Below are 18389 nucleotides of genomic sequence, written 5' to 3'. Positions count from 1 at the left end.
GCACCATGAATCCACTCTGCTTTCAGACACATTATTGTTAAATAGTGTAAAATGAAACAGAAAAGGTGACTATTTCTCAAGCAGGTGCGGGGTGAGTAAGGTGTAATTATCATGACGTAATCAGGTAAGGTCTTCACTGCAAGGAACAGTTTATGGTAATCTCCTTTTCTTAAACACAAGTTTGAATCTTAGCTGGCCAACCTTTGTGTTACCTTTGACTCCGTTACAGTGGTGTGCTAGTGAGGTGTGACACCAGGACCAGACAGGGACAGTGTTGGTCAAGATGCATGCTCTGTTGAAGACCGGAAGTTTCGACTCCTCTGAAAAAAAAATACACACCATGTAATAGATTTTTTTTATTATTGAGGCGGTCTCATTCAATACATTTTTTTATTGATCTCCATAAAATGTCCAACATGAACACTTTGGCATCCCATCCGGGACAGAGAACAACATGCTCACCTTTAAGACATCATGTAAAAGTGATGAACCATTGCCGCAACAGCTTTACACCGGCGGGTTCCCCTGTCGTTGTCATATTTTTTAGTTAATCAGTTCGTGCGCGCGCGTGAGCGAGCGCGCGCCCATGCGTCGGCCGCTCCCTTGCTGCGGGCGAGCAGGCTGGGCCGGAGGAGGGGTGTCATGAACGGGGAGTGTCCCGGGCCAGAAGCATAAACAGCGGCTCCGCACTCCGCCGCCCCGCCGACTCGACGCCTCTCTGCTCCGGCTTAGCTCTACCGTACACACCGCCCGTCCGTCCGTCCGTACGTCACCACCCACGAGCTACCCCGCGTCCAGGTACGTGTTTCTTCACCTGAACACAGGCTGCCGCACAGATTGCGGGTCGGAAACTTGATGCCTTAATTAATTAGAGCCACAACGACTTTGAACCGTTACGGAGCGAGGCCGTGAATAACGGACCGGCGCTCGGCTTCTCCTTGCGGGTAAACCGCTTTACTTTGGGGCGTTGGAATTAGCGCACGAGCGTTTTATTGTCTAAAAGTGCAACTCGCAGCACGCTGCCATATTTGGACCGGCAGTGACGACTCAAAAAGGCCCTGTGCAGTTCTGAATGATTTCATTGTATTCATTTTAATATCCGGTGTTTTGCTGCATTACAGTAAAAAGAAAAGAAAAGAAGAAAGAAAAAGAAAAAGTCAGTTCCTCAGCATCATCTATTTCGGGACATCTGTGGTTGCCTTGGAAACACACAACCAAACAGAACTGAGAGGAACTGTCCACTGAGGAAGTTAGTCACTACATCCCCTGTGTGGTTATTAGTGAAGGAGCAGCTGAGTGTGTGTGTGTGTTTGTGTGTGTGTGTGTGTGTGTTTGTGTGTGTGTCTGTGTGTGTGTGTGTTTGTGTGTGTGTGTGTGTGAGAGAGAGATACAGACTGGTTCTTTGTTGGCCAATCAGAAAGTTGGTCTAAATCTGAAGAGGGGGCCCCACAGTATGGCCCACTTTTCAGATTTAGATAAGAGCCTCAAACAGCTGAGTGCAGGCTCTCTGTCCAAGGGTTCCAGTGTTTGTTATATGAGAACATATTCTCCATAAATGTACGTTATTTAGGTCTCTAAAGTGTCTTTTCTAGGCTCAAATGAAATGAGAAAGACATAGTAATAATGGCTCCAGCTTCTGGAGCCAGAAAATCAAAATTTGGGGGATTGTCCTCGCACGGAACATAACAGCATTGGTCTTAAGTTATATTTACGCCTCTTGACAGGCTGTTAAGCGCCAGGGAGGAGGTCGGGTGGATGTTTTGGCTTACAGGCTCAGTAAACATTGGCTTTAAAACTGGCGCTGTCGACATGAGTCTTCCACTAGCTTTACCCACATAGTTCCAGTTGACTAAACATATGCCAGATCTTTTACATCAGGGTGGCACCCATAGGAGTCATGCTTTGGACAGTCTTCTTTTTGATGCTTTGGGTTTATAAACGAAGGACAACGGCAGAGACCCAATGGCGTATTAATTGTGACACTTTGCGATATTGATGTGAATCACATTAATTCACATGTTATACCCATACTTTTATGCTAATAAGAGTGTATTGCATCGCAAATGTCCATCAAACACTGATATTTCGTTAAATATATGAGTTTCTATGCTGCTTTCAGATAAATCCTTCCCAACCCTCTCCTTTTAATAACCGCCCATATATCAGGTTGGTTATTTACAAAGTCACAAGCAGCCATTTTGATTGTCTTACTTCGACGCTGTGTAAACAGATGAAAGGGAAGCAGAGCGTTATCCGTCCTGAGCGAGGTGGAGGACAGCTGCTCAGCCCTCGGGAGGCCGAGAGTGGCTTAGGCCTACGTGGAGAAAATGAGTCATCAAGAATCCCTCCTCCTGAAGGAGGGCTGGATGGGGGAGGGGGAGAAACTCAGAAAATGGATCCTTTTTCTTTTACCAGAAAGTTAAAGAACTCCTCTGTCAGGGCGGCCTGGTCAACATGAAAAGTTACATATACAAGTACAAACGGGGACCCCACGAAGGAAATTCCTGCACGAACGGGGGCAGGGAAGCCCATGAAACGCAGTTTTCACGGACACAACTCATATGTCCTCGCTTGTTTCTTGTTTTGTTTGAAGCAACGGACAAATCATAAGGGCAGAGACAGCCGTTATCATAAGACTCCACGGTTCAAGTGTCCAAGCCTCAAGGGAAGGCAGACACAAAGAGAGGCTGGTGAACATGGGGGAGGGGAGCGAATAACTGAGGTTGGAATGACAGACTCACTCCGCGTTTGTCTGGAGGCGGGTGGGGTGTGGGGGGAATGGGGTATGGGGCATGAGGCGGGGAGGTGGGGGGGGGGGGGGGGGGGGGGGGGGCACCTCTGCTGCACCTCCGGCTCTGCAGAGGTGCAGCAGGGCGGCCTGCAGACAGCATATGCTTTTCCCAGCATGCCAGAGAAGAAGCACTGTCCTATAGTCATGTGACCAGTTCTATGTAAGCTGTGTGAGTGTGTGTTTGTGTTTGTTTGTGTGTGTGTGTGTGTGTGTGTGTGTGTTGAGTCAAACAAACCGGCCCTCCCTGAGTCACTTAATCCAACCTCGAACATTTCTCAGTTAACTGATTGTTTGTTTTTGCCAAATGCTGCCATTCATTCAATAAAACTCAAACTCTAACCTTCTCCCTCACTCCGGATAAGAGTTATGTTTTCTTGTTATTTACCTTCCGTCACAATAGTTATCACATTTTTAAATACGAGCTTTGATTTTTCATGAGTGCGAGGTGAACGGGATGCTGCGTGTCCCGCTCTGATGTTTGCTTTCTTAAGCTGGAGAATCCAACCGGGGCAGAGAAGAAAAAAAGGCGTCTTTTGATGCGCAAAGACTGACGGAACGAGAGGAAGATCACAGTCAAAGGCTCAGTCGTGTTTATTTAGTGCCACAGAAACAAAAGGCCTCCAGGATATGAAGGGATATTATTTTTCAATGTGTGAAATAGACTTCTTAAATGAGTCAAACCTTTCGGGGATCTGCTGCTATACGTATGCGGCACGTTTCTGAACGCCTATCGTGGTGGGGATTGGATTTCTGGAAGCAATAATGCAACGCTTCACTTCGGGTGCGTTTGCGACAACTTTTCCCGTTTGCGCCGTGACTCCGGATTTAAGCGTTAAAGGCGCCCAATGTCACTTTCGGGGTTTCCAACTGAAGTAAAAGATCCCCCCATATGCTCAGCTCAGATCTGTGCACGCGAGCCGTTTTCATGTAGCTGGGCGTGTCAGTGGAAGTGAATGGACGGCTGCATATCAACTCAAGCAGAAGTTATTGTTTATTACCAGTTGTCTGGGAACACAAGGCCATTGTGTCCCTGTCGCCGCTGTCGTTTCAGATGGTTCCTCAGAGATTGAGGAAGTTTGGAGGTCTCACTTTAGATGCGTTTTAGCATTTGGAGATGTGTCAGTATTCAAAAGTTCCATATCTGATCATTTCCTTGTCCGTGAAATACGAGCGCCACGTGTTTTTCCCTCTATTGGCGTCTTTGTTTTCGGGCTTGACAAGTTTTAAAGCCCGCTTCAGGCTTTCCACATCATCCGTCGAGTCACGTTGATCCCCGTGGAATCACACCCCCGGACGCCGGAGCTGCAGGAGTCATGGAAGTTCAGACGGCGCGTGACCTTCGTGCGACTCCAGCGGTCCTATTTGTTTTGGCTACTTCGTCTCGCTGTTTAGTCTGAGCGCGCCTCAACGGCATACTTAGCGGTTTTCTCGTCCTTTTTCCCCCCTCATTTATTTGAGAGGCGTGGATGTTGATGGCGCTGATGAGCTCCTGTGCCTAGAAAGTTGTTGTGAGGTACCTGTCCCGCAGAAAGCATTATTTGGGGTCAGGACTCTAGATCGTCCCGACACCCGAATGCGATTGTAAGAGGAAAGCCAACTGTGAAAATGTCTCCACTTATTTTTCCAGGCTAAAACATTCCAGGGCCACAAAAACTACTGCGCAGAGAGTCCGGCTGTTACATAAGAGGAGAGCCTGTGTGGGGATGGGAGGGGACCCCCCCACCCATTTGTTGGGCTGGTCACATGAATGCCGAGCAGATTCCTGCCATGTTTGTGGGCAGATGGACGCCGAGAAGAATGCTCCAGTGTGGCCGTCGGTCGTGCAGATTGAAAGGTGGCATTCCTGTGGGGAAACTGGCTGCTGTGTTCATTCTGAACTGCACGACCTCCAGTCTGGAGATCGTTCGTTGAGCTCCATTAAAAAAAAAAAAAACTTAAAAAAAACTCTTCAAAGTCTGGAACGGTGAGGGGTTGAATGTCTGATGAAGCTCGTCGTCATTCAAACAAACGAGTGAAATAAAGGAGGAAAATGCACCGTGAAAGCTTCTAATCTGGGAACACTGCTTCACTTCAGAGCTGTTTGCCCCCCCCCCCCCCCCCCCCCCCCCCCCCCCTCTCTCTCTCTCTCTCTCTCTCTCTTGCCATTGCAAACATTAAGGTGTGAATAATACATTCAAAGTAAAAGTCCTATATTCAATGGTTTGCTAGAGTAAAACTACAGTAGGGTCTGCTGTGTCTCAGGGGTGAGAGCGGGTCGTCCTCGAATCACATGGTTGGCTGTTTGATCCCCGGCTCCTCCTGCCCGTTAAGAAGTCTGTTTCTCACTAAAACACACAGTGTGTATCCTGGATTTCTTATACATATATTTAATGCATTTCCTTCGTACGGCGTTTACGTCCGTGTTAGCTTGCTATCGTGAACTTGTGAGTGGATGTGAGGCCAATACTCACTCTCCTTTAGCTCTGTTTTTGGTCTCCACCAACCAGGGATTCAAAGTAAAAGCACTTCAGAGTGTTATTGTATTATTACTGATGCACACACATAAAAGACGTTTTTTAATGGTGGAGCTGGCCTGGGTGGAGCTAATTTTAAGTACTTAATATACATTTGGGTAGGTAAATTGCTAATCATATTTTAGAAGATCTTAAATATTCTATGCATGAATCTTAATCTGATGAGTAACTAGAAATTATAGATGTCAAACACATGTAGGGGAGTCAAAAGTGCATTGTGAGCATCTGTGAAGTGTAATTAAGAGTACATTATCAAACATTTGATATCAATAATTGTACAAGAAGAGGGAGTTCCTTTTCACCACTGAAACATTATTTGTCATGCTGTCTTTAATAGAAGTTTTATGAAGCGTAAGACACATTTTATTTTTGTCAAACAATCACTCCTTTTTAAATGATCCAAAAAGCAACAGAATCAGCTGATCGCCTCGTTGTCTAACCATCAAAACATGCTGCTCGGCAAACAGCCATAACAAGGAGAAAATAACAGGCCGCTCGACTCCCATCTTAGAAATCCCAAACATCCACACGGGTTACAACCCGCTGGCCTCGCAGTCGGAGGACGCAGTCGGACACTCGGAAGTCTTGATTGGCCGCCGCACGTCCTCAAGGCTCCCAGCTGAAGTGTGTGGAATGTGTGTGTGCATGAATGTTTCTGAATTTGGTTGTGATGTGACCGACGTCTGACTGCTGATGTGACACGGGGGACAAAGTTAAGGCAAAGCAAAGTTATGACGGCTTGAAGAGCGACATGTCTGCACACCGCAGTTTTTTATGGTTTTATCTATAACCATACACAGCGTTCCTCCCGCCAGTTATGACTACGCCTGAGTCATAACTGCCAGGACTTCATCTTCCTGTTCGGGAGGAAACAGTGACTCACCCTGCTATACCACCAATATCTAACTATAACCCTAAACTTTATCTTTGTATCCACGGCAACAACCCAGCCTTCACGGGGAGCGGCCTTCCAGAGCAACCCTCTCACAAATAGGAAGTCTCCCAGTCCTTTTTTTGAGTACAAAGCTCAGCGACTCTCATCCGTTGAGTATTCGGAGAGTAAAAAAATCACAGAGCGTTGCCACGGGAACACATGCAGATTTAGGCCGGGTCAGTGGAAAAGCAATTAAACATCAGGTTTATTCCCCTCGCAGGCACGATGGCAGTGCAGCACCCACAGTTCGAGCTGGCCGGACAGAAGCCGGGCCTCCAGGTGTGGAGGGTGGAGAACTTCGACCTGGTGCCCGTCCCCGAGAACCTGTACGGGGGCTTTTACACGGGAGACGCCTACCTCCTCCTCAACACCATCAAACAACGCTCCGGGAACCTGCAGTACGACCTCCACTTCTGGCTGGGTGAGTGCAGCGAGACGGCGGTTACGAGATATGAGCAGAGGGAAATGGAAACGGACGCTTCAAAATATGTACTTCTTATTTTCTTTTTCTTTTCATAGGACATTAGATTGAATGCTAATTTGCATCATTTTTCATGCTGTGATTATTTTCTGTACACGAGAGCTCTAAAAGGTTAACTTTAGCTTATTAAAATAACATGTCGTCCGCACTAAACACAGATAAGATGCTCGTGAGAATAGCCTCTACAGAATAGGATTCTACTTCAAGGCAGCGCAGTGAAATAATGTTTAAAGTAAGAAGAGACAAACATTTCTGGATCTATTTTGCTTTAATTTGTTCTTGCATGTGACGTGTTGAATCTGGTAGGATGGGAACTAAAAAAAACATGTTGGCAAAAAGCCTTCTGTCCTTCAATTTAGAAAAACAGACACCGCTGTCACCGGCAGACAAAGGGGTGTTTACGGCTGCCGCTGCGTCTCATGTTCCTGCTTCTGATCAGCGTCTGAATTTATGACAGGCCTTATTTCCTGGGACAGATGTGCTTTGTGATCGAACTTGAAAGGCCTACGAGGGCGCGGCGCAATTTCATAGCTGACAACGATCTGAACACGCTTATAAAGATTCACACAATGTTTTTGTGTCGGTACAAGAGGTTTTGTCTGGAACAGTTGGCATACACAAACAAAATTGTCATTGGTGGATTACGTATTCAGATCTTTACGTAAAAAACTGTTACACAACATTTCAAAAAAGTTAAAGTTGACTTTAAACAATCTTATCTGACAAGTCTCACGACTCACACAGAATGGCCCCTTTATAATCCAATAAGACATGATAAACATAGTAGATTACTATCTCTGGTGCGTCAACATCTAAGCAGCATTTAAAAGCTCTAAATGTCGAGGTACAGCCACAGGAGATGGTGTAGACTGTTCACATCTTTCATACAGACACAGCTGTATTGGTCTGAATACCACTGTGCAATGAAAACCACGCATCTTAATGTCAACTATTTACGGAAATAAACAAAACTTCCTTCTAGATAATCCAGTGAGATTTGTTTGACCTCAGAATTAGGATCCTTTTCTCACCCCATTAAGGTGAATTTCATCTTCCAGCCATGTTATCGTTAATGGTTTTCACTGGACAGATGGCGACATCAGTGTCATTGGCAGGAGACTGTCTGACTGGTTCCTTTTTTTTAAGTTGTTTTAAGCTTAAGTCGTGTCTTTTGGTTATTGATTTTTTTTTGGTCCTTTGATTGATCATGGAAACAGCAATTACCAATAAACCGCATCTGATGTGACATTCCCACACGCTGCTGAGCTGCTGTGTGCGACCAGAAATAGAATAATGTTGCATGTATTGAAGCGTCTTCTGGGATCTGACCCGCTGCTGCACATCTCCTGACTCACCGAGTCCTCAGCGATGGACTTCATCAAACACAAAACGTAGCTCTCTGGGTTGAGGTCCGCCGGGACAGAATGAGGACTGATCTGTGACGCGTCTGTGGTTCCTCTGGTGCAGGAGATTTCTGCTCCCAGGATGAGCGCGGCTCGGCGGCCATCTTTACAGTCCAAATGGACGACTTCCTGGGGGGGAAACCCATCCAGTACCGCGAGGTCCAGGGATATGAGTCCAAGACCTTTCTTGGCTACTTCAAGTCTGGAATCAAATACATGGTAAGATGGCATGTTTATGGCTGCAAGACATCCATATACATGGAATAAGATATGTGTTCATTGGGATTTGTTGATTTTGTCATATTTTAAAACATAAACATGCATTTTTTCATTCAGTATCCATTCGAATAGAAGAGCCAGTCTGTTATGACACTATTATTTTGTACATTTGCTATTATCGATCAATGTTTTTTTAATTGAACTTGAAGCCACTTTTCTTAAAAGGCGAGTGTTTTGTATTGAAATGCAACTCCTATCTCACAGAAAGGGGGCGTGGCGTCTGGGTTCAAGCACGTGGTCACCAACGAGGTGGTCATGCAGCGGCTGCTCCAGGTCAAAGGTCGCCGTTCTGTTCGGGCCACGGAGGTGGCGGTCAGCTGGGACAGCTTCAACCAGGGAGACTGCTTCATCCTGGACCTTGGAGCTGTGAGTCACACAGATTTAGGGACGCATAACCGGCGTATTGTCCCTGGTAGACTTTCACTACATGGCCAAGAGTACACATGTTGTGGGAAAAGTGGTCTTACCTTGTTGTAAAATGCTAAATATGTCCACTCTCCTCCTCGCTGCTCAGGAGATCTACCAGTGGTGCGGCTCCCAGAGCAACCGCTTCGAGAAGCTGAAGGCTACTCAGGTGGCCAAGGGTATCCGTGACAACGAGCGCAGCGGGAGGGCCCGGGTTTATGTCTGCGACGAGGGGATGGAGAGAGAGAAGATGGTCGAGGTAAGTTCAGGGAATCGCGAGAACAAATGAAGTCTCAAGCCGAGTTCCGAGTTTAAAAACTCCAGCTGCTTCCGTCCTCAGGTTTTGGGCCCAAAACCAGATCTGCCCGCCGGAGCCTCCGACGACATCAAAGCCGATGCTTCAAACAGGAAGATGGCCAAACTCTACAAGGTGGGAACGCCCCAGACACACACGCTGTCTTTCTCTCTGTAAATGTCTCTCATTTTCCATTTTTCAAGTTAGAATTTGTAAAATCTGTAAATGTGCGGGGTTTTGTTTAGAATTTCAGATCAGGTAAAAAATCGGTTCAATTCAACTTTAGAAATGGGTTTATTTACAAACCGTGAAACATGGTATCGCATTTCAAACGTGGCAGAACTTCACGGCTCCACCTATTGATCATTGACAGTGGTTTTATGGCAGCTGACTTTCTCAACTTTCTCCAACGATCTCTTCTTTTTCCCCGATGCAGGTGTCCAATGCCAGTGGGGACATGGCCATCGCGCTGGTGGCCGCGGAGAACCCGTTCGCCCAGAGCGCCCTGGAGTCCGGCGACTGCTTCATTCTGGACCACGGCTCCGATGGCAAGATCTTCGTCTGGAAAGGTCGGTGCGGCGCCGGTCTTTTAGCGGAGGCTCGCCATCGGTTGAATTAGTCCTCCTCGCCATTTCTCTGAAAAAAAAAAAAAAAACATATAACTTTACATTACATGTCATTTAGCTGACGCTTTTATCCAAAGCGACTTACAATAAGTGCATTAAACCAAACTAAGAACAACAAGAATCAAGCAAATACAATTTCTTCAATAACGTTAAACTACAGAGTACTATCCGTAAGGGACATTTAAGTGCTACTAAAGTGCTAAACAACAAAGTGCTATCGGTAAGGGACATTTAAGTGCTACTACGGCTCTACCTTCCCTTATTCAAGGTATAGTCGAAATATGTGTTTTTAGTTTGCGACGGAAGGTGTAGAGACTTTCTGCTGTCCTGATGTCAATGGGGAGCTCGTTCCACCAATGAGGAGCCAGCACAGCAAACAGTCGTGACTTCATAGAGTGTTTAGCTCGAAGTGACGGAGCTACAAGCCGATTGGTAGAAGCCGAGTGAAGTGAATGAGGTGGGGTGTACGGTTTGACCATGTCCTGGATGTAGACCGGACCCGATCTGTTCGCAGCACGGTACGCAAGTACCAATGTTTTGAAGCGGATGCGGGCGGCCACCGGTAACCAGTGAAGGTCGCGGAGGAGCGGAGTAGTGTGGGTACATTTCGGGAGGTTGAAGACCAGCCGATAACTGTGCTAATAAGTACGCTTTTGTTGGGCAGCTTTTATTCACCTTTGAAGAGAGCCCCACCAGCTGTTCTTCTCATGTAACTCTATTAAAAAATGAGTGTATCTTCAAAAATATCAAACTACTCTGTTTTTCAATATTATTTGAAAATGGGATATTGTCATCTAAGTCACTCCCACATGTAGTTTGTTTCAGAGACTGTTCTTGTTGACACTTAAAATTAAATTAAAATACTCACAATACATATATATATTTTATATATTCTTCCTTGATTTAATTATCCTTACCGCCGCGGATCTTTTCCTTCCAGGCCAAGACGCCAACATGGACGAGCGAAAGGAGGCGATGAAAGCAGCGGACGAGTTCATCAAGAAGATGGGTTACCCCAAACACACACAGGTCCAGATCCTGCCGGAGATGGGCGAGACGCCGCTCTTCAAGCAGTTCTTCAAGAACTGGCGGGACAAAGACCAGACGGTGGGCCTGGGCGTGGCCTACATCGCCAACAGCATCGCCAAGATCGAGAAGGTGCCTTTCGACGCGGCCGGCCTGCACGACTCGGCCGCCATGGCCGCCCAGCACGGCATGGTGGATGACGGCAGCGGAGAGAAGCAGGTGGGAGGACCGAGCAGGACGTCTGTTAAGGGACATCTTGGGGAACAGCAATAAATAGAGGGCTCAGATGCTGCTGCTATTATGTTCCCTTCCTTTAGGGGGTTTCAAGAGTTCATCATTTTGAAAATTGCACACAAATGTCTAATAAGAGCAAATGAAGTGATGACATTTTTGGACGAACAAGTAATTCTCGTTGGGTTTTTTTCTTGACAGATCTGGCGTATCGAGGCGTCCGACAAGGTGCCGGTGGATCCGTCCACACACGGACAGTTCTACGGGGGAGACAGCTACATCATCCTTTATAACTACAGCCACGGAGGACGCCAGGGACACATCATCTACATGTGGTGAGCATACGAGACACAAACGGTTCAGAGGAAGCTGCAGGCTTTTGTTACGGAAAAAAAATAGTAAAAAAAGGTGTAAATGAAAGGCGTTAGCATTGCCAGTGTTTGATTTGGAAGTTAAAGGTGCCATGTGACGGTTCTTGTCCACTAGTTGCGCCAAGGAGCAACGTTTTTATGTGAGGAGTTTCATTAATAGCTCAAGGCTTCAGATGCAAAACATAATATTTATTATGAATTGTTAGAAATAAAATGGGGCAGCTCAATCTCCATAAGTTTAAGCATCACTGGTTCAAGGGAATATACTTTATTTGACCTTGAACAGAGGCCAGTTGGAGCCCCTTAGTCTCTTCAGTGTGATGACGATGCGTTCTCACCGTCTCCCAGGCAGGGCGCGGACTCCAGCCACGATGAGATCGGGGCCTCGGCGATCCTCGGCGCCCAGCTGGATGACGAGCTCGGCGGCGGTCCTGTGCAGGTGAAACCCGTGGCTCCTTTCGAGGCTTTTCATCTTCATCTCATCTGTCAGCAGTCCTTTCTGATCTTTACATCCTCTTACTCTTTATGCTCTCCCCGATGCCCCCCCCCCCCTCTCTCCTCCCCGCTGCTGCTGCGTCTGTCCTGCTCGGTTTCCCACCTTTTCCGTCTCCAGGTTGTTGGTGCTCCTATAACCACTCAGGTATTCTCCCAACCCTCCCCGATCCTCCTCTTCTTCAAAAGGACTCATATGATTTTTGTCCGGAGCCGATTGCTATTTTCTTCTTTTCCCCATAAGTAATTGGGAATATCTCAAAAAAAGAAAAGAGAAAAGGGCCTGTTGCCTTCAGTTTTCTGGCTCCTTGAAGACTTAATGAATGTGATAAGGAGTCCAATCAGATTTACAGTGAAACCATCGAAAAACACAAAACATTCCGATGTGGATGTTCCCCCCCCAACCCCCCCTTCCTCCCTCTGTTTCCAACTCTGTTGAATCCACATAAACAACAGGCCTGTATCCAAACTCTGACATCTGCCCTGACATCTGGACAGGTTAAGACCTGTCAACATTCTGTTAGCTCGGAGCTATCGAGCCCCGGCTCTGTACTCATGCGAGTCTTGCACTTCACTCCTCATGTGTGTCTTACGTTTGCACTCACAACCTTCATGTTCATGCTGTGTGTGTGTGTGTGTGTGTGTGTGTGTGTGTGTGTGCTGTGGCATGACGGTGCGTGTGTGTGTGCGCGTTCAGTCACACTTTGGAGCATGTCCTTATACAGAGTGAATTACATCCAGTGTGGAAACATCTGCAGCTGTCACCTGTGTGTGTTGCAGATGTTTCCCTGCTCTCGCTGTCAAAGTTGAGAGCAGCCGTCCGTCCGGCATGCGTCTCGACACTTTTGTGCTCACAGTTTGTGGAACGCATCTTTAATGTACTCGTTATCGTCTCGATGTCACAGGGACAAATACCCGAGTTTGAGCACGAATAGCAAAATGGCACGAGGAGGAATTTTTTTATTCAAGAAAACATCACAATAAAAGCCTAAAAGCAAGACCGTTGCCTCAATAGATAATTGGTAAACATTGTGGCCCGTGTTTGGTCACCAAAACAAGGAATCGGACAAACGAGAGATTGTACGTAACATCACAAAACTAAAATACAACTTTTGTGCTATTAAGAGATTAAGTCCTGCTGACCACCACACAGAGAGTTCAGAGTTAAGATTGCTGGCCATGTGTATAGTTTGGATGAGAATATGGACCTGCGTCATGCTGTGTCTCTCCCCACCCGGCGGCACAGACAGCGGCTCGGTCCCGTTGCTGCCACCTTGTGTCCGTAGCCGGGACATGCAGCAGACACGTTTGCACATATTGTTGAGGGGTACTTCACGACGCATGAGGTGCTGGGTAAACAGATAATAATCTCATCATTCTTGTCGTTTTGTGTGCCAGGTGAGGGTGGTGCAGGGCAAAGAGCCGGCCCATCTCATGAGTCTGTTTGGAGGGCTGCCCATGGTGGTGTACAAGGGAGGCACGTCCCGAGACGGAGGTCAGTCCGCCCCTGCAGAGACTCGACTCTTCCAGGTGCGCTCCAACTCCGCGGGACACACCAGAGCCGTGGAGGTAAGAGGACACGCGCCATCCGCCTTCTGACTTCAGCACCGACCTGCCATCTGGTTGCTAGTGCTGACAACCAATGATGAAACCCAAGCCTGATGCGTGCTCCTCTGTGCCATGGAGCTCCTTGGTTGTCCACCACTGGTGTACTGGCTCCCCGTGTTCCTTCAGTAGGACGGGCGTACACACACACTGTAGTACAATCGCCTTCCTCACTAGTAGTACTCGCTAGTTTAATCCGCCGCTGAAAGTAGTCCCCAACAAAGGCGCTATTTATTCCTGTTTCAGTAACTTTGTCAACAGTGACCAGCTGTTCTTGGAAATGAATGAGGCTTGAAAGCCTTTTTTTATTTTTATAAATTGGATAATTTTGACAAAGAAACATATAGAAAAACTTGATCTTCAAATTAATCTCACTCTGTACGTAGAATTTCTTTATGGGGTCCAAAAATGATGATCTGGCTGCCACATAACACAAACACTCCATTTGAGAAACTTAAAGTAAAAGTGCGAGAATTTTGAAATGAAAAAAACTGCATTTGTTAACATCCACGTTAACCCACGACATGCCCACGTCACACCCGCAGCTCGACGCAGCGTCAGCCAACCTGAACTCCAACGACGCTTTTATTCTGGTGACCCCCGGCGGCTCCTTCCTGTGGGTGGGCGTGGGAGCCAGCGACACAGAGAAGCAGGGAGCCCAGCAGATGAGTGACATCCTGGGCGTGTCGGCCTCTGAGCTGTCTGAGGGAGGAGAGACTGGTGAGCAACCCAGAATAACAATGTATCTCCCTTTTTTGTTGCTCCAGCGGGTAACAAAAGGTTACATTTGCGCGTGTGTGTGTGTGTGTGTGTGTGTATGTGTGTGTTTCTGAGTCAAACCGAAGCCCAAAACCAGTTCAAAAGCGCTTTAGTGTTAAGCTGAATAGTTTATCTTTGTATCTCAGCTAAAGTAGGTGCTTGCAAAGAAGACTGTGGTTGCGTCATCTATGTTATTGTCAGTCTCGTGGTTCGCGCTCACAGCTCAAGAAGAAACTGGATTCTCTGCTCACAATTTTAAACAGAGGACCTGAGGCTAAAACACAACAGAGTCCTTTCTTTGACTCGGACTGAACAGAACAGAACTTCTACATTCGGGAGTTACTTTGGGCACTATTAAACTTTAAAGTCCAGAATAATGGAGAGATATAATCTGTCCTCCTCACAGATGAGTTCTGGGAGGCTCTGGGAGGAAAGGCGGACTATCGCACTTCTACCCGACTCAAGGACAAGATGGACGCTCACCCACCCCGACTCTTCGCCTGCTCCAATAAGACTGGAAACTTCATCGTAAGTCTTTTTAAAAGGAGAAATTATGTCTCCGTTACATAATTCACAGTTTCTACTCCCCCCCCCCTCCCGGGACATTGTCAAACATCAACCCAGCTCCACTAAGTCCTTCTCCTCCACTCAGATTGAGGAGGTACCCGGGGAGATGACCCAGGAAGACCTAGCCACCGATGATGTCATGATCCTGGACTCCTGGGATCAGGTGAGTAGCTCTTGCCGCGTTAGACGCACCATACAGAGGCAGAGCAGAGTCACTGCAAGGAAAGGAACAAATATGTTTAAAACTCCCCCATTTTGTAGGTGTTCGTCTGGATCGGAATCGAGGCCCAAGAGGAGGAGAAGACTGAGGCGATGGCGTCTGGTAAGGACATCTGGGAACTTTAAATTGGGATACGATCGTGTTTTGATTCTGCTCGTTCAGCAAAATACACGTTATTCTGGCGCGCGTTTGTGATTCAAGTTTAACCCTCGACGAGCACTAATGCAGCGTTTTCCTCGTGTTGCTCAGCGGTCCGTTACATCGAGACAGACCCGGCCAACCGGGACCGCCGGACGCCCATCGTCAAGATCAAGCAGGGCTTCGAGCCGCCCACCTTCACCGGCTGGTTCCTGAGCTGGGACCACGAGTACTGGACGAGCGACCCCCTGGAGCGCGCCATGGCTGAACTGGCCCTGTGAGATCTCACCTCCCCAATCAATCAGCCCTGACCTTTGACCCCCCCACACCCTCCCCTGCTTCGCCGCAAACACTGAGCTCTTATCATGAGACTTTTTTTAGCTGCCAATGTGCCCAGAAAAACCTTTTAAGCTTTTTATTTTAAGTTTCTTTAAGGGCTACTGGTCGATGTAGTATTTTTAGTTTGTCTCTCAACCAATAGCAATAGAGCTTTAACAGATGCTCAGGCTTCCTGTAGGGTTTGCACTTAACAGTTTGCTATTTTTATTGAAGCACATTTATTTTATATATATATATCGATAATCAACCTTTCCACTAGTGAAAAAAAAAAGAAAAAGTCTTGGTGTGTTGCAACATCAGAAAAGACATTGCCAAGAAAACACAATCAATGCCTTAATATCTTTTCCTCTAGTTTTCAGTAAAAAAAAAGGTGCCTTTTGAGTTCAAGGACGCCTTTTTATAGATGCGTTGCCCGCACCTCCAGTTATCTTACAATATTTATTATTTTTATACACATCAGACTTATGTAGAGGAAAGCTTGTGATGCTGCACTCACCAACAGGAAACCAAGGCTTTGCTGCTTTACCGTCCAGAAGCGTCCTCTGTGACGCTTTCTGCAGTTTCCCTCGTTAGAATTTCAATAAAACGTGTCAAGTGTTTCGTGCCTCTGCTTGTACAAACACCAAAAGAATAAAAACCCAGAGACAAAAATGATTTTTGACAGCGTCTTTATTCCAAGTCTTAAATTGCACGATGTCAGGATAAAACTAAATCAAACATTAGCAAACTGTATAAAATAAATTGGTTTAGCTGCAGAAACCAACGCAACCATGAACTCTGAAGAAAACTTTAATAATACCGATGTGTATAATATAAACATAACATACGACAATGCAACGAGCAGGGTCTCTTTAAGAGAAGGGAGCTGAAAGAAAGTTTCTTCTTTCAACACGAACGCCGTCTGAGAAAGAGGAACACGGCGCGGCCGAATGTTTGGATCCACCGTCTCCTCCAAACTCTGTACCCCACATTCCTTGATATGAAGCTGGAGCAAAAATCTAATAAACTGAAGTTACTGTTGCAAAATTATGTAACAGCTTTGGTATTTTATAAAGAAATACACCTACAGTGCTACTTTAAAAACACATACATTTTTTTTAAATATATATAATATATATATATATATATATATATATATATATATATATATATATTAAATACTGTATAGATACACATATATAGTAACACTACTGAGTCAGGCTCACACTAGATTTAGACTAATGTATTGTCAAAAGGAGGACAAATGTAACTACATAAGATTAATACGAAGAGGTCTAACTATTTGGCTTGTTTACACCTAGAAAGAGCATGTGATAAAATACTGTTGCTTAAAAATAAATAAATATTGTTGTTCGTTCAGTTAGTGCATAGAAACGTGATATTTGGTTGTAAAATGAGTCGATGGCAGTAAGTTAAGGCTTTTGGCAGAACGGTTTGAGATAAATACACCGTATACTATGTATGAATAGAAAGAATACTGTAAACATGTACAAGTAATATCCAGCCTGACTGTCAACCTCTCAGCCAAGCTTAATGTGACAAAAGTATTGGCAACTGGAGGAAAGTTGTAGTGTGTGTGTGTGTGTGTGTGTGTGTGTGTGTGTGTGTTATGCCAATTTTCAAAGAACTGCCAACCTCTCGTGTAAGTCAGTATTGTGATACAGCGAACAGAAGGAAATCCACCTCTCAAAAGAGCAAAAGCAGATCTTTAAACCAGTGTCAGTGTTTTTCTTTCTTTCTCTCTCTCTCTCTCTCTCTCTCTCTCTCTCCAGACGAACGTGGAGAGGAACAGGCCGAGTACAGTATCCTGCAAGTTGTTCGGTGGCGAGGTTAAAAATGACTTTTTACGCTCAAATTCAGTAATGGCACAGATTAGCCCGGTTAGCTTTTATAGAGACCACCGGTCAAACGGTAGAAAATGAGTATCGGCTGATAACGATCTGTGACCTGAATAATAATAATAATAATAATACAACTTCTGCAAAGCCAACAGAAGATAGAATAAGAAGGCAAGACGTTAAAAATACAAAACAATTAAAAATGGATGTAAAATTGGATGTAGCGCTTTGAAATGCGGCGCCAAAGCTCTTTGAGTAAAATGGAGCGCACCTTTTGTAATTCACATCTTTTTTATCTTAAAAATTAACCGGTTAGTGACCGGTCAAGGGGTGTCCGCCTATCAAAAGCAAAATTAACCGAAACTGACATCGCTATGGTGAACAATGGCATTTTGAGACTCCCCCACCCCCCGACCCCCTCAGCGTTTGATGAAGCCCTGCATCATCTCCAGCGGCAGCGGGAAAATGATGGTGGAGTTCTTCTCGGCGGCGATGGTGCTGAGGGTCTGAAGGTAGCGCAGCTGCAGGCCTGACGGAGACTCGGCGATCACCAGGGAGGCCTCCTTCAGCGCCCGCGACGCGTTCATCTCTCCCTCTGCCGCGATCACCTTGGGAGGACATTAACACGGAGGGTGAGGGACCAACGGCGATGTTCAGAAAGGAGTGAATACAGAAAGGCGTTTGAGTAGCCGCCCTCCTTCGAATCAGAAGCCCCGTACCTTGGCTCTGGCCTCGCGGCTGGCCTCGGCCTCGGCGGCCATGGCTCTCTGGAGCTGAAGGGGCAGCTTGACGTCTTTGATCTCCACCCGCTCCACCTTGATGCCCCAGTCGTCCGTGGCGTCATCCAGCGTGGCCTGAGGAGACAGAGTTCAATACATTTTCTAAGGTTTTGGGAGCCTCTGTTTCGTCAGCATTGGACAAAAACTGGCTACATGTCAACAGTTTTACTGTCTGATAAGAAGGAAGAGAAGAAGTTCAAGATCAAAACTCTTTCAAAGCCAACCATCGTGCTCTTTGCCAGTTGTCCAGCAGATGGCGCTCCACCTCAGCTCATGTTTCTCTCTTACAGACAGATT

At 46.3% G+C, this 18389-nt stretch overlaps 2 protein-coding genes across 5 annotated transcripts in view; one reads left to right on the top strand and one right to left on the bottom strand.

Annotated features, from left to right (window-relative positions):
* Positions 1-583: 583 nt before the first annotated feature.
* Positions 584-16129, top strand: gsna (gelsolin a). 3 transcript variants are annotated; one of them, XM_034546200.1, is made up of 17 exons: positions 593-798; positions 1122-1249; positions 6459-6659; positions 8187-8341; positions 8606-8767; positions 8916-9065; positions 9147-9236; positions 9538-9670; positions 10668-10972; positions 11186-11319; positions 11704-11794; positions 13246-13416; positions 13998-14172; positions 14618-14739; positions 14864-14941; positions 15040-15100; positions 15248-16129. In XM_034546200.1, the coding sequence occupies exons 3-17, from the start codon at positions 6464-6466 to the stop codon at positions 15415-15417; spliced, it is 2193 nt and encodes a 730-aa protein (XP_034402091.1). In that variant the 5' UTR covers positions 593-798; positions 1122-1249; positions 6459-6463; the 3' UTR covers positions 15418-16129. The 3 variants fall into 3 exon arrangements, with proteins under 3 accessions (XP_034402090.1, XP_034402091.1, XP_034402092.1); XM_034546199.1 differs by lacking the exon at positions 1122-1249 and having other exon boundaries at positions 584-798; XM_034546201.1 differs by lacking the exons at positions 593-798; positions 1122-1249 and adding an exon at positions 6241-6347.
* The window catches only part of stom (stomatin), an 8788-nt gene continuing 6525 nt past the window's right edge, over positions 16127-18389 (bottom strand). For both annotated transcript variants that reach the window (XM_034546202.1, XM_034546203.1), the window contains 2 exons: positions 18033-18167; positions 16127-17921 (listed from right to left, as the gene is read on the bottom strand). In XM_034546202.1, coding sequence (XP_034402093.1) covers positions 17733-17921; positions 18033-18167 — 324 coding nt within the window. In that variant the 3' untranslated portion in view covers positions 16127-17732. The remainder of the gene's footprint in view (positions 17922-18032; positions 18168-18389) is intronic.

The sequence above is a fragment of the Cyclopterus lumpus genome, chromosome 12 (assembly GCF_009769545.1).
Source record: "Cyclopterus lumpus isolate fCycLum1 chromosome 12, fCycLum1.pri, whole genome shotgun sequence".
Classification (NCBI taxonomy): domain Eukaryota; kingdom Metazoa; phylum Chordata; class Actinopteri; order Perciformes; family Cyclopteridae; genus Cyclopterus; species Cyclopterus lumpus.
The sequence above is the reverse complement of the archived record's forward strand: the minus strand, read 5'-3'. Positions and strand labels throughout refer to the sequence as shown.

Excerpts from the sequence above, each read along its gene's own strand:
- gsna (XM_034546199.1), top strand. The coding sequence starts at position 6,464 with ATGGCAGTGCAGCACCCACAGTTCGAGCTGGCCGGACAGAAGCCGGGC. Across the intron at positions 11,320-11,703 it reads GGACACATCATCTACATGTG|GCAGGGCGCGGACTCCAGCC; the intron begins GTGAGCATACGA and ends ACCGTCTCCCAG. Across the intron at positions 14,942-15,039 it reads TCCTGGACTCCTGGGATCAG|GTGTTCGTCTGGATCGGAAT; the intron begins GTGAGTAGCTCT and ends CCCATTTTGTAG.